Raw genomic sequence first — 13,042 nt, 5'->3', positions numbered from 1 at the left:
CACGGGGCAAAAAGTCTACCCCAAAGGAAAAATAAGGGTGAACGTTATATATAACGGCAACGAAACACCAAAAATGTACCTATAAGTATTGCCAGATGGAGGACCACCACTACTAGGACGTGAATGGATCCGGAAGATACAGCTAGATTGGCATTCCATACAAGCACGGACTGTAGATGCCAAAAAGGATGACGACGTCACGCCTGGACGACTGCCAAAAATGCTAACTGACGCACAAGAAGTGTTCCAGCAGGGACTCGGAACACTAAAAGGCATAACAGCGACAATCAAAATAGAGGAAAATGCAAGCCCAAAGGTTTTTAAGGCCAGACCGGTACCTTATGCGATCCGCCCAGCCGTCGAAGCAGAGCTAGAAGGTTTGGAACATTCAGGAGTACTGTCCAAAGTGGACTGGAGCAAGTGGGCTACACCCATCGTTCCTGTAATGAAGAGGTCGTTGAGTAATACGCCTGGGGAACCAAAGAAGGTTCGCATCTGTGGGGACTTTTAAGGTGACAGTGAACCCAGTCCTTCACACTGTACAATATCCGCTTCCACGGATTGAAGATATTTTCGCCTCGCTATCTGGAGGGAAACGCTTCACTAAGATTGATCTGGCCCAGGCGTACCTGCAAATGGAGGTAGAAGAATCCTCGAAACAGTACCTCACGATCAACACTCATAAAGGTCTCTACCAATACAACCGGCTGGTGTTCGGGGTAGCATCAGCTCCGGCTATTTGGCAAAGGGCAATGGAACAAGTCCTGCAAGGGATTCCAGGGACCCAGTGTTATTTGGACGACATCCTGGTCACGGGCGAAAATGACAGTGATCACCTCGCCAACCTGGAGCACGTGCTCACTAGATTGAAGGAATATGGGCTCCGAGCTAATCGCCACAAATGCGAGTTTTTCCAGAAGCAGATCTCGTATTGTGGCCACGTTATTGATAAGGAGGGGTTACCTAAGTCCCCAGAAAAGATTGAGGCAGTAGTCAAGGCTCCAGCACCGAAAAATGTGTCACAACTGAGGTCGTTCCTCGGGCTGGTGAACTACTACCATAAGTTCTTGCCGAATTTGTCTACGGTACTACACCCACTGAACACCCTACTGCAAACGGGGGTACCATGGAAGTGAAGTGACGAATGTAAACGAGCTTTCCAGAAGAGCAAAGCATTGATCACATCAAAAGAGGTGTTGGCTCATTTCAACCCAGCACTACCAATTCGGTTGGCGTGTGATGCATCACCCTATGGCATTGGAGCAGTGCTGTCGCACAAATTCCCGGACGGCTTGGAGAGACCAGTAGCCTTTGCGTCTCGGTCACTAACCTCAGCCGAGCGTAACTACGCCCAGATTGACAGGGAGGCCCTCAGCCTAGTGTGGGGAGTGAAAAAGTTCAATCACTATCTGCACGGGCAGAAGTTCACCTTGCTGACTGACCACCAACCACTTATCTCCATCCTTAATCCAAAGAAGGGCGTTCCGGTGATGACTGCACAACGGCTACAAAGATGGTCCCTTTTTCTAGGGGCGCACCAATATGAAATCGAGTATAACGGCACGAAACAGCACGGAAATGCTGATGGGCTATCACACCTGCCACTGCCTACTGCGGAGGAAGCACCAGCAGTGGATCCTGTTGAAATATTTCATTCGACTATAATTGAATGCTTGCCAGTAACTAACGCAGGTATAGAGAAGGAGACCCGAAATGACCCGACACTGTCTCGGGTATATGATTTGACGGTGAAGGGATGGCCAGCACATGGCGACTCACTGTTGCCAGCATTCTCATCCAGAAGAGAACAGCTGTCAGTATGCCAGGGGACCTTGATGTGTGGATCCCGAGTGGTAATTCCACCAAAGTTAAGGGAGAGAGTGCTCAATGAGCTTCACGAAGGTCATCTGGGAGGGGTGAAAATGAAAAGCCTTGCCAGGGCTTATGTGTGGTGGCCGGGAATCGATCAGCAAATCGAGGACCTGACAAAGAGCTGCTCAGGATGCCAGAAGGTCCAAAATGCACCACCACATGCCCCTCTACACCCATGGGAGTGGCCCTCATCTCCATGGCAACGGGTGCATATTGATTTTGCTGGTCCATTCATGGACTCAATGTTTTTAATAGCCGTGGATGCGCACTCGAAATGGCCTGAGGTGATCAAAATGTCCTCCACCACCATGGAGAAAACTATTGCAGTCCTACGGACCATTTTTGCCAGGAACGGCTTGCCAGAGCAGATTTGCTCTGATAACGGACCACAGTTTGTGTTCGAAGAGTTTCGAAGATTTATGAAAAGGAATGGGGTAAGGCATTACACATCCACCCCGTATCATCCAGCCACAAATGGATTGGCTGAGAGGTTCGTACAAACCTTTAAAAAAGCAGTACAGGCCATGTGCGATGACGACATTCCACTGCAGCATAAGGTGGACAATTTCCTGTTAGCCTACAGAAATGCAACACATGCAGTCACCAACCAGGCCCCGGCCATGATGTTCTTTAACCGAAGGTTGAGATCTCGTCTGGATTTGCTCAGACCAAATGTACGAAGAGATGTTGAGAGTAAGCAATTCCAGCACATCAATGAGAAGCCAACAAGGAGCTTCAATGTAGGGCAACCAGTCTTGGCCCGCGACTACCGAACAGAGAAATGGCAACCAGGAACGATATGCACACGGCAGGGGCCACTAATGTACACAGTGGATGTTGGGGAGAACATTGTGAGACGCCATGCTGACCAGATCCTAGAGTCACAGGAATGCGTCAACCCCATGTCTCGGCCATACGTACCTGGTGAGGAACACGACGTACAGGTCGCATCTACCTTAGAAACAATAGCATTGGAAGCTGATGAATCAACTGACGACAGGGTGCTAGAATTGCCTCCGCACCAAGAGCGAGACACTCGGGAAAGAATCAGGAAGCCTCCCCAGAGACTGAATATATGAATGGACTATTTTCATATAACATTGTATATTAAAAATGTCAATTGTTAAATGAGTATTATGGTACTGTTAATCTAAAAGGGGAGGAATTGTAATGTATGTACCTTTAAGGGAGAGAACTACTTTTTACAGCTCCTGTATACTGTAGTACCGGCAGTGACCACACCTGTATATAAACCCTGAGTAGTGATCTCTACATTTAGTTCTAGAGTAACCCTCATTCAGTAAACACCTGTTGAATCTTTCCCTGCAGTCTTGTTGTCTAATTATTGAAGGACACAACATCGAGATACACGGACATAACATCAACCACTAAATCTCTCTTCAGCTCAGTTTGCTTTGTTAACTGTTGAAACTGCTGGCACCTCCAGTGCCTCTGTGTTGGCCACTTTTAGAAAGTTCATGTCACACAAGCTCAAGACTAATTTAATATTACACTAATCTAGAATGTTAGCAATAACTTATCACTAATATTACCGTATCAATGAAGTTAAATGAAAATCTATTCTACCTTTTTTCTTCCCTATCCTTTTCGTTCTTCTATAGTCTCAATATTTATATTTTTCTATTCTGCTATTTTTAATCAATTTGTCTTTAACTTATAAATATATCTGCATTCTGTTATCTATGCCAATTCATCATCGATTTTCAAAATTGGGGGCTGGATTTTGTCAATGTGGATGCGTTGGGGGCGGGACTGCTGGTTTTTGGGTTTCAGTCCCGTCCCCAACAACATCTGACCAACCCACACTATTTTCCCTTGACTGATCTTGTTAAGCCTGTCCTGCGGGCTTACCGGCCAGTTAAGGGAAAGCCAGTGACAGAGGATGTCCATATATGACGTTTCATCTGTCAATGTTTTTGACAGGCGAATTGTCAGCGTTTGACAGCTTTGAGAAGCTGTCAAACACTGACAATCTCTGTTCTAAGGTGAGCCCTTGCACAGAAGGCTCACCAAAACCCCTCTCAGCAGAAAGCAGATGGCTGCTGCATCTGAGAATGCAGCAGCCATTCTGTCTCTGCCATTGAGATGAGGCACCTCCGGATCCCCAAGGGTTGAAGCCTGCAGGAAGAAACAAAGGTAAATAAACTTTTTCCAACACTTTACACTCACCTCTTATACTTACCTCTCCACACTTGCACCCATCACTCACCTCTACAGTGGACTTTTCGACCCCTCTCACCCCCGCAGACCCACTGCTTGCCTCGCTGACCCTGGTGAGGTTCGCAGCCATTGGGAAGCCCGCACTTGCAGGGGTAAAATGGGGATAAGCCTCAAAACTGCCTGCTAACTACCTGTTAACAGACAGTTAATTGGCTCTAATCCCCTTCCTGCCTTGAGAAGATGGGTCCCTGCGCGAGTCGGGGACCCACCTCCTGGGAAGATGGCACGGAGGCGGGTTATATTTTTTTTAATTTTAAAATTTGAACATTTTATTTACAGTTAATGACATTTACAGAGCTCAAGCCTCAGCTCTTTGTACAAAGTCATAAGCCATCAGGGGTCCCAGTCTCTTCAAGTTGGTGATGTGATCTCCAAGCTTCTTGATCATCTTCACTTGTTCATCCAGATAGTGGGTCTCCAGGAATTCACATAAATGAGGGTCGGTGCTCCCAGTGGAGAGTTTGTGTGGCACGGAGGCGGGTTGGGAATGGGGTCAGTACCCGCTCCCAGTTTCTGCCATTTTCCCGGCAGTCCCGCCTCCATACCCGCCTCACCAGGGCTGGGAAAATTCCCCCCTTGGACTCAGATTGTTTAAAAGCTGTCTTGAAACTGGTTCTAAAGTCCATTTTATTTTTCAGATAACCAAGAGATAGACTGAAAAGAAAAAAAGAGTTGCATTTATATAATGGCTTATAACAACTGTCAGAAGTGCCTCGAGATGCTTCACATATAATGAACTACTTTGAAGTCCAGTGAGATATAAGAGTTGTGACAGCCATTGTATGCACAACAAGATCCCACAAACTGCAATAAGATGAATGCCTGCTGAGTTTTTCCAGTATTTTCTGTTATTTCGGATTTCCAGCATCCGCAGTATTTTGCTATCGTATAAGATGAATGATCATTGTTTGTTTGTTTTCCCCTTGAGCCTCTGATGTGTTTCAGGATGTTTGAACGTGATAGAGATAGCAATTGTGCTCGCGCTCTCACTCTCACTATCAACTTGTTGATGACAATGATGATCTGCTTTAGGTGTGCTTGAATGAGGAATGTTGGCTGGGAGAACTCCTTACTATTCTTGGAATAGTGGCATGGAATTTTTAAGGTCCATCTGTACCACGAGGACAGGCAGATAGGAAAGTGGTTTAACGTCTCATCTGAAGGACAAGACCTTTCACATTGCATTAGTGCTATAGTGGAGTATCGGCCTAGATTATGTACTCGAGTCCTGGAAGGATGCACTAACCCACAATGAGCCAAGCAGACATTGGCTCGTACAACGGTGAAAGTTGATCTAATCCTGAGAAACTCTGTTATTAACATCAGGATTATTATTTGTCCCGTTTTGAGTGGACTATTCAGAAATGTGTAAAATGTAAACTAGACATCTGAGGTCTCTTCCTCAACATGGTAGTTTTTCCACCCCATCACAGTTCTGTTTTCTAATAGAGAGCTATTAAGATTTCTGATGGATTTTCATCATCTCCAAAGGAAACTTCAGAATCAAAGCCATAGTCCTGTACTGTCTTAACTACTTTCTGGTTTGAACTTAGTTAAAAGTGCCGACATTAACTGGAATACAGTTTCACCAGTCAATAGCATTGGCTGTTCTTACGATGGCCAGGAGATCACAGTGTAAATGAATTACAGTGGTAAACTGTGATGATTGCACCATTGGTGGGGAACCAGCCAGTTAATGTCTTGGATATGTAGCACATGAACTCTGCAAAAGAGTTGGTGGGAAAAGCAGTGTCAAATTTGTTGGGTCATTACTTAGTTGAATTTGCATGTATATTTCTTGGGTCATTACTTTTGGATTCATAGGGATATCACTAACCACATCAGTTGTATTTTATTCATATTGTTTTATCACGGTTCTCCAAGGTAAATTTATGAAACTATACATCAGTTTATTTAAATGTGAACATCTTTGAAATGATTACCAGTGGCATCAAATTACCATAATAGTTTATTTTGATGTATTCCCACCCCCAGATACCTGATCTGTAATGGAGTCATAACCAAGCTGTTCTTTGCACCCACAGGGATTTTTAAATTTGTTTTTGCTGCAATGCTTTCTGCTATTTAAATAAGAACATAAGAATTAGGAGCAGGAGTAGGCCATACGGCCCTTCGAGCCTGCTCCGCCATTCAATAAGATCATGGCTGATCTTTGACCTCAACTCCACTTTCCTGCCTGATCCCTATATCCATTGATTCCCATAGAGTCCAAAAATCTATCGATCTCAGCCTTGAATATACTCAACGACTGAACGTCCACAACCGTCTGGGGTAGAGAATTCCAAAGATTCACCACCCTCTGAGTGAAGAAATTTCTCCTCATCTCAGTCCTAAATGGCTGACCCCTTATCCTGAGATTATGTCCCCTAGTCCTAGACTCTCCAGCCAGGGGAAACAGCCTCTCTGCCTCTATCCTGTCAAACCCCCTCAGAATCGGATATGTTTCAATGAGATCACCTCTCATTCTTCTAAACTCCAGAGAGTATAGGCTCAATCTCTTCTCACAGGACAACCCTCTCATCCTAGGAATCAAGCTAGTGAACCTTCATTGCACCCCCTCTAAGACAATTATATCCTTCCTTCGGTAAGGAGACCAAAACTGTACATGCTACTCCAGGAAGGTCTCACCAAAGCCCTATATAATTGCAGCAAGACTTCCTTACTCTTGTAATACAGCTCATTATGGACCAGTGCTTGCTCTCATGCAAGATGGACTGAAAATGACCGCCTTTGTTATCTTTATTCTATGTAGTCCCTGGCCATACACGGTGTTTCAGCGTGGTTTTGATCTGGTGATGGGAGAACAGCCATCAGACAGAATATTCAGGTAAGCCCACTCTTTTTATATTTATTTCTGAGTACATTCCTCGGGCTCCTAAAATTCTCTTGAGAGTGCAGCTATCTAGCATGTGACAATCAAACAAAGGGTTCTGTTAAATACCCCTTTTATCAAAATGAGCCTCTGCATAGATTGAATTGTCACTCCAATCTGCCTGTTACGTAAATATTTTTCATGCCCATGTTGAATATGATTGCTGAATAGGAACAATTCCAAATTATTCCATGTGCAAGCTCTCATTCTACGCAGGCCACAGGTGTCAATAGAACTGTTAAGTACATACCTAGTGTGTTAATAACAAACGAGCCTTGAATAAACTTTTACCATATTCACAAGTGATGGCAGCTGTGAATACTTGCCCATGTAACTGTGTGTGATAGTTGAACAGTGTGTGATAAAGTTACACTGGTTCACACTCCCTGTTTCACAGAATAACAATGAAGTAATCTCCATGTCTGTAACAAAGGAACAGTCTCTCTTGGAGTAGCAATGGGTCAATCTCTGTCAGACGGAATACAACTGGATCCTCTCCCCATCTGATGAAATGATAATGGGCCAAAAATTACCCTATGTACACTTGAGGTACCTCCGGAGTACGCCTCCAACCTGCGAAAGCATTAGGAACCTAACTGCTGGCGGCGAGGCTGCAAAATCTTGTGGTCTGAAGCTATGAGGTGGAGGGCAGCGTAAAGGCCCAGGGCCACAGGCGGTGTGGAAGCATACCTGGGATCACGTTGGCCTGGTCCTCCAATCTCAAATCAGAATTCCATTTTATTCATTTCCAAAGGGAATCCCCCAATGAGATGTAATGCAATCCCCAAATCTGATCTAATTACAATTTACAGAATTGAAATTTTATTCGTAATTACTTCCACTCTGCACTCTCAAGAGAACTTTAATTTTTTTTGGATAATTTTAGACATTAAAACTGTAATCAGCCAATATTTGCAGAAACTTATTTCATACAGGATATGTGTATAATTTATGATCTGAAAATATTTAATTAATGCCTTAGATATATCCCCATGGCCTGTTTGCATCCAACTTTTCCGCAACATTTCCATGCGCAATTGCTGGCCAGTTGGTGGGCAAATAGACCGACTCTGTGCCAGCGATTGATGTGTTTGTGGCCCGTGCCGATAGCCTGACAACGCGTACATTGGCGGACCGCAAGTTCCGGATTTCGCATATGCGCAAGAGCTTGCAGAAAACCTGGACATGCGGTGGATTTCAAAGGAGGCATGGATACTCCATACTGGTAAATACACTGCCATGTGGAACCAACCAGACAGATCAAGAAGGTCCCAAATTAGATTCACAGTCCATGCTGAATGAGCTAGAGGAGTGTTACAATTGGCTAATTCAGCACATCAACCTACTAAGAATACTGGCAACTTTTCAAAAAATCTGTCCCCATTTTTTTCCCCCGTCATTTTCAAACTTTTTTTTCCAAACTTCAAGACCACAGTAATGGGATATTGACAAGATAGGCATTGCATTGTCAATATTGCATTACTGTGGTCTTGAAATTTGGGGGGAAAAAGTTTGAAAATAACTTGTTCAAAAATCTGTCCCCACTTTTTTCAAGTTGATAGTAGTCTTAGTATATGTTAGTATATTAGATATCACACACCCCAGACTGCCACGCATTTTTCACTGTCTCTATTAATTTCGGTGGAATGATCTACAGCTAATTTTACTATAGTGAGTAGGACTACAATTTAAAAAAAATCTAAATTACTAAGGATGACCACTTTTTTTAAACATAACCTATATTTTTGTGGGGTGGAGAAATATTAAAAAGCAAATGGCTCATAAGAACACCAGTATGCAATGCTATGGATCATGTGTGTTTTCAGTATCTCAAGCTTCTGGGTTGGTTTCAGTTCTGCCTCATAAGTCCCAAATAACATCCTTTGTGACTGTGACAAAGATAAACTATCCCTCCTCGTCCTTCTTGACTTGTCTGCAGCCTTCAACACGGTTGACACTCGATCCTTCTTCAATGCCTCTCCACCGTCATCCAGCTGGGTGGGACTGCACTCACCTGGTTCCATTCTTATCTATCTAATTGTAGCCAGAGAATCACCTGCAACGGCTTCTCTTCCCGCTCCTGCATCGTTACCTCTGATGTCCTCCAAGGATCTATCCTTGGGCCCCTCCTATTTCTCATCTACATGTTGCCCCTTAGCGGCATCATCCGAAAACACAGCGTCAGTTTCCACATGTACGCTGACGACACCCACCTCTACCTCATTACCACTTCTCTCAACCCCTCCACGGTATCTAAATTGTCAGACTGCTTGTCCGACATCCAGTTCTGGATGAGCAGAAATTTTCTCCAATTAAATATTGGGAAGACCGAAGCCATTGTTTTTGGTCCCCGCCACAAACTCCGTTCCCTAGCCACGGACTCCATCCCTCTCCCTAACATCTGTCTGAGGCCGAACCACACTGTTCGCAGCCTTGGTGTCATATTTGATCCTGAAATGAGGTCCGACCACATACCTGCAGCATAACTAAGACCACCTGTTTCCACCTCCGTAACATCGCCATCTCCGCCCCTGCCTCAGCTTATCTGTTGCTGAAACCCTCATCCATACCTTTGTTACCTCTAGACTTGACTATTCCAGTGCACTCCTGGCTGGCCTCTCACATTCTACCCTACGTACACTTGCGGTCATCCAAAACTCTGCTGCCTGTGTCCTAACTCGCACCAAGTCCTGTTCATCCATCACCCCTGTGCTCGCTGACCTACATTGGTTCCCGGTTAAGCAACACCTCTATTTCAAAATTCTCGTCCTTGTTTTCAAATCCCTCCATGGCCTCGCCCCTCCCTATCTCTGTCATTTCCTTCAGCCCCACAACTCCCCGAGATATCTGCGCTCCTCTAATTCTGCCGTCTTGCGCATCCCTGATTATAATCGCTCAACCTTTGGTGGCCGTGCCTTCTGTTGTCTAGGCCCTAAACTCTGGAATTCCCTGCCTAAACCCCTCTGCCTCTCTAGCTCTCTTTCCTCCTTTAAGACGCTCCTTAAAACCTACCTTTTTGACCAAGCTTTTGGTCACCTGCCCTAATTTCTCCTTATGTGGCTCGGTGTCAAATTTTTTGTCTTATAATACTCCTGTGAAGCACCTTGGGACGTTTTACTACATTAAAGGCGCAATATAAATGCTTGTTGTTGTTAGTGTGATCCTATGTTTGCTGAATTCATGATCTCCGCTCTTGACCTGTGGGCAAAGCTTAAAAGGAGGAAACTTGTAAGGGAGGGGCGGTGGAGGAAAAAACTAATTTTAACCTTAAATTAAGAACAATAGGCTTGCACATGGTTATGCAGTGGGTTATCTCTGGTCTCTTATCTCTGGAACGAGCCACAGTGATAGGATCCAAGGCAGTCATGGAAAAGGACAAAGATGGACCAGAAATAAAGGTTCTAAATTGGGGGAAGGCTGATTTTAATATGATAAAAGCAGGATCTAGCCAAAGTGGACTGGGATCAGCTATTTGTCGGAAAATCCACATCAGAGCAGTGGGAGTCATTCAGAAAGGAAATCGAGAGAGTACAGCGCCAGCATGTTCCTTTAAAGGTCAAGGGTGGGACCAACAAGTCCAGGGAACCCTGGATGTCAAGGGATATACAAGAATTGATTAGGAAAAAAAGGGAGGCTTTTGGCAGATACAAAGGACTAAAAACACTGGAAGCCCTAGAGGAGTATAGAAAGTGCAGGGGGGTACTGTTAGATCCGTGATTCTGAGAGTATGCTGTTTTTCAATAACCACACGGATGCTGTAACTTAACAATAAACAGGTATTTACTGGAGGAGGGTAGTCTCAAGACTGGGGGTACAGAGGCATGCGCAAGGCTTATATACAGGTGTGGTCACTGCCGGTACTACAGTATACAGGAGCTGTAAAAGTAGTTCTGTCTTAAAGGCACATACACTACAGGTACTTAAAAAAGAAATTAGGAGAACGAAGAGAGGGCATGAAAAAACACTGGCAGTCAAAATAAAGGAAAATCCCAAGGTGTTTTATAAGTATATTAAGGGCAAGAAATTAACCAGGGAAAGAGTAGGGCCCATTAGGGACCAAAGTGGCAATCTGTGTGTAGAGCCGGAAGATGTAGGTGAGGTTTTAAATTAATAATTTGCATCTGTGTTCACTGTGGAAAAGGACGATGTAGACATAGAAATCAGGCAGGGGGATTGTGATATACTTGAACAAATTAGCATTGAGAGGGAGGAGGTACTAGCAGTTTTTTTAGTGGGCTTAAAAGTGGATAAATCCCCAGGCCCAAACGAGATGTATCCCAGGCTGCTGTGTGAGGCAAGGGAGGAGATTGCTGGGGCTCTGACACACATTTTCAGAACCTCTCTGGCCACAGGGGAGGTGCCAGAGGACTGGAGGACAGCAACGTAGTACCATTATTCAAGAAGGGTAGTAGGGATAAACCAGGGAATTACAGGCCAGTGCGCCTAACATCAGTCGTAGGGAAATTATTGGCAAAAATTCTGAGGGACAGAATTAGTCTCCACTTGGAGAGGCAAGGATTAATCAAGGATAGTCATTATGGCTTTGTCAGGGGGAGATCATGTCTAACCAATTTGATTGAATTTTTTCAGGGGGTGACTAGGTGTGTGGATGAGGGAAGTGCAATTGATGTAGTCTACATGGACTTCAGTAAGGCTTTTGACAAAGTCCCGCATGGGACACTGGTCAAGAAAGTAAGAGCCCATGGGATCCAGGGCAATTTGGCACATTGGATCCAAAATTGGCTTAGTGGCAGGAGGCAGAGGGTGATGGTCGAAGGTTGTTTTTGTGACTGGAAGCCTGTGTCCAGTGATGTACCACAGGGATCGGTGCTAGGTCCCTTGCTGTTTGCAGTGTACATTAATGATTTAGATATGAATGTCGGAGGTATGATCAGTAAGTTCGCAGATGACACGAAAATTGGTGGAGTGGTAAATAGCGAGGAGGGAAGCCTCAGGCTACAGGATGATACAGATGAGTTGGTTAGATGGGCAGAACAGTGGCAAATGGAATTTAACCCTGAAAAGTGTGAGGTGATGCATTTTGGGAGGACTAACAAGGCAAGGGAATATACAATGAATGGTAGGATCCTAGGAAGGACAGAGGATCAGAGGGACCTTGGTGTGCATGTACATAGATCCCTGAAGGCAGCAGGACAGGTAGATAAGGTGGTTAAAAAGGCATATGGGATACTTGCCTTCATTAGCCGAGGCATAGAATAAAAGAGCAGGGAGGTTATGATGGAGCTGTACAAAACGCTAGTTAGGTCACAGCTGGAATACTGTGTGCAGTTCTGGTTGCTGCACTATAGGAAGGATGTGATTGCATTGGAGAGGGTGCAGAGGAGATTCACCAGGATGTTACCTGGGCTGGAGTGCTTCAGCTATGAGAAGAGACTGGACAGGCTGGGGTTGTTTTCCTTGGAGCAGAGAAGGCTGAGGGGGGACCTGATTGAGGTGTACAAAATTATGAGGGGCATAGATACGATAGATGGAAAGGAACTTTTCCCCTTAGTAGAGGGGTCAATAACCAGGGGGCATAGTTTCAAGGTAAGGGGCAGGAGGTTTAGAGGGGATTTAAGGAAAAGCTTTTTCACCCAGAGGGTGGTTGGAACCTGGACCTCACTGCCTGAAAGGGTGATAGAGGCAGGAACCCTCACAACATTCATGAAGCATTTAGATGAGCACTTGAAATGCCATAGCATACAAGGCTATGCACCAATTGCAGGAAAATGGGATTAGAATAGATAGGGCTTGATGGCCGGCGCGGACACAATGGGCCAAAGGGCCTCTTTCTGTGCTGTATAACTCTATGGCCTAGAAATTGGGTTGGGACGCCAAAGTGGCGCAAAAGTCGCCTGAGCGCAGGATTTAGCGCAGCGTTCGAGGCTTTAGCAATCGTCAGATATTCAGTTTCATTGCCCCGCGAGGGACACGGGGCGAGGCTCAAGGCGCTCCGTGTCCCTCTTAGGGCGTTGAAACTGAATAGCGCAGCGCAACGTGCCGCAGCGCCACACGTTGTGGCACGGCATGCTGCGG

The 13,042-nt window shown here is 45.1% G+C and overlaps 1 protein-coding gene across 1 annotated transcript in view; it reads left to right on the top strand.

Annotated features, from left to right (window-relative positions):
* astn1 (astrotactin 1) overlaps positions 1 to 13,042 on the top strand; it is a 3,287,998-nt gene that overhangs the window by 929,826 nt on the left and 2,345,130 nt on the right. The window contains exon 7 of the mRNA XM_085982255.1: positions 6,887 to 6,961. Coding sequence (XP_085838381.1) covers positions 6,887 to 6,961 — 75 coding nt within the window. The remainder of the gene's footprint in view (positions 1 to 6,886; positions 6,962 to 13,042) is intronic.

The sequence above is a fragment of the Somniosus microcephalus genome, chromosome 3 (assembly GCF_052327205.1).
Source record: "Somniosus microcephalus isolate GS21.2 chromosome 3, FLI_Smic_1.0, whole genome shotgun sequence".
In the NCBI taxonomy this organism is placed as follows: Eukaryota; Metazoa; Chordata; class Chondrichthyes; order Squaliformes; family Somniosidae; genus Somniosus; species Somniosus microcephalus.
Note: the sequence above shows the minus strand (reverse complement) of the source record. Positions and strands in the feature narration are given on the sequence as shown.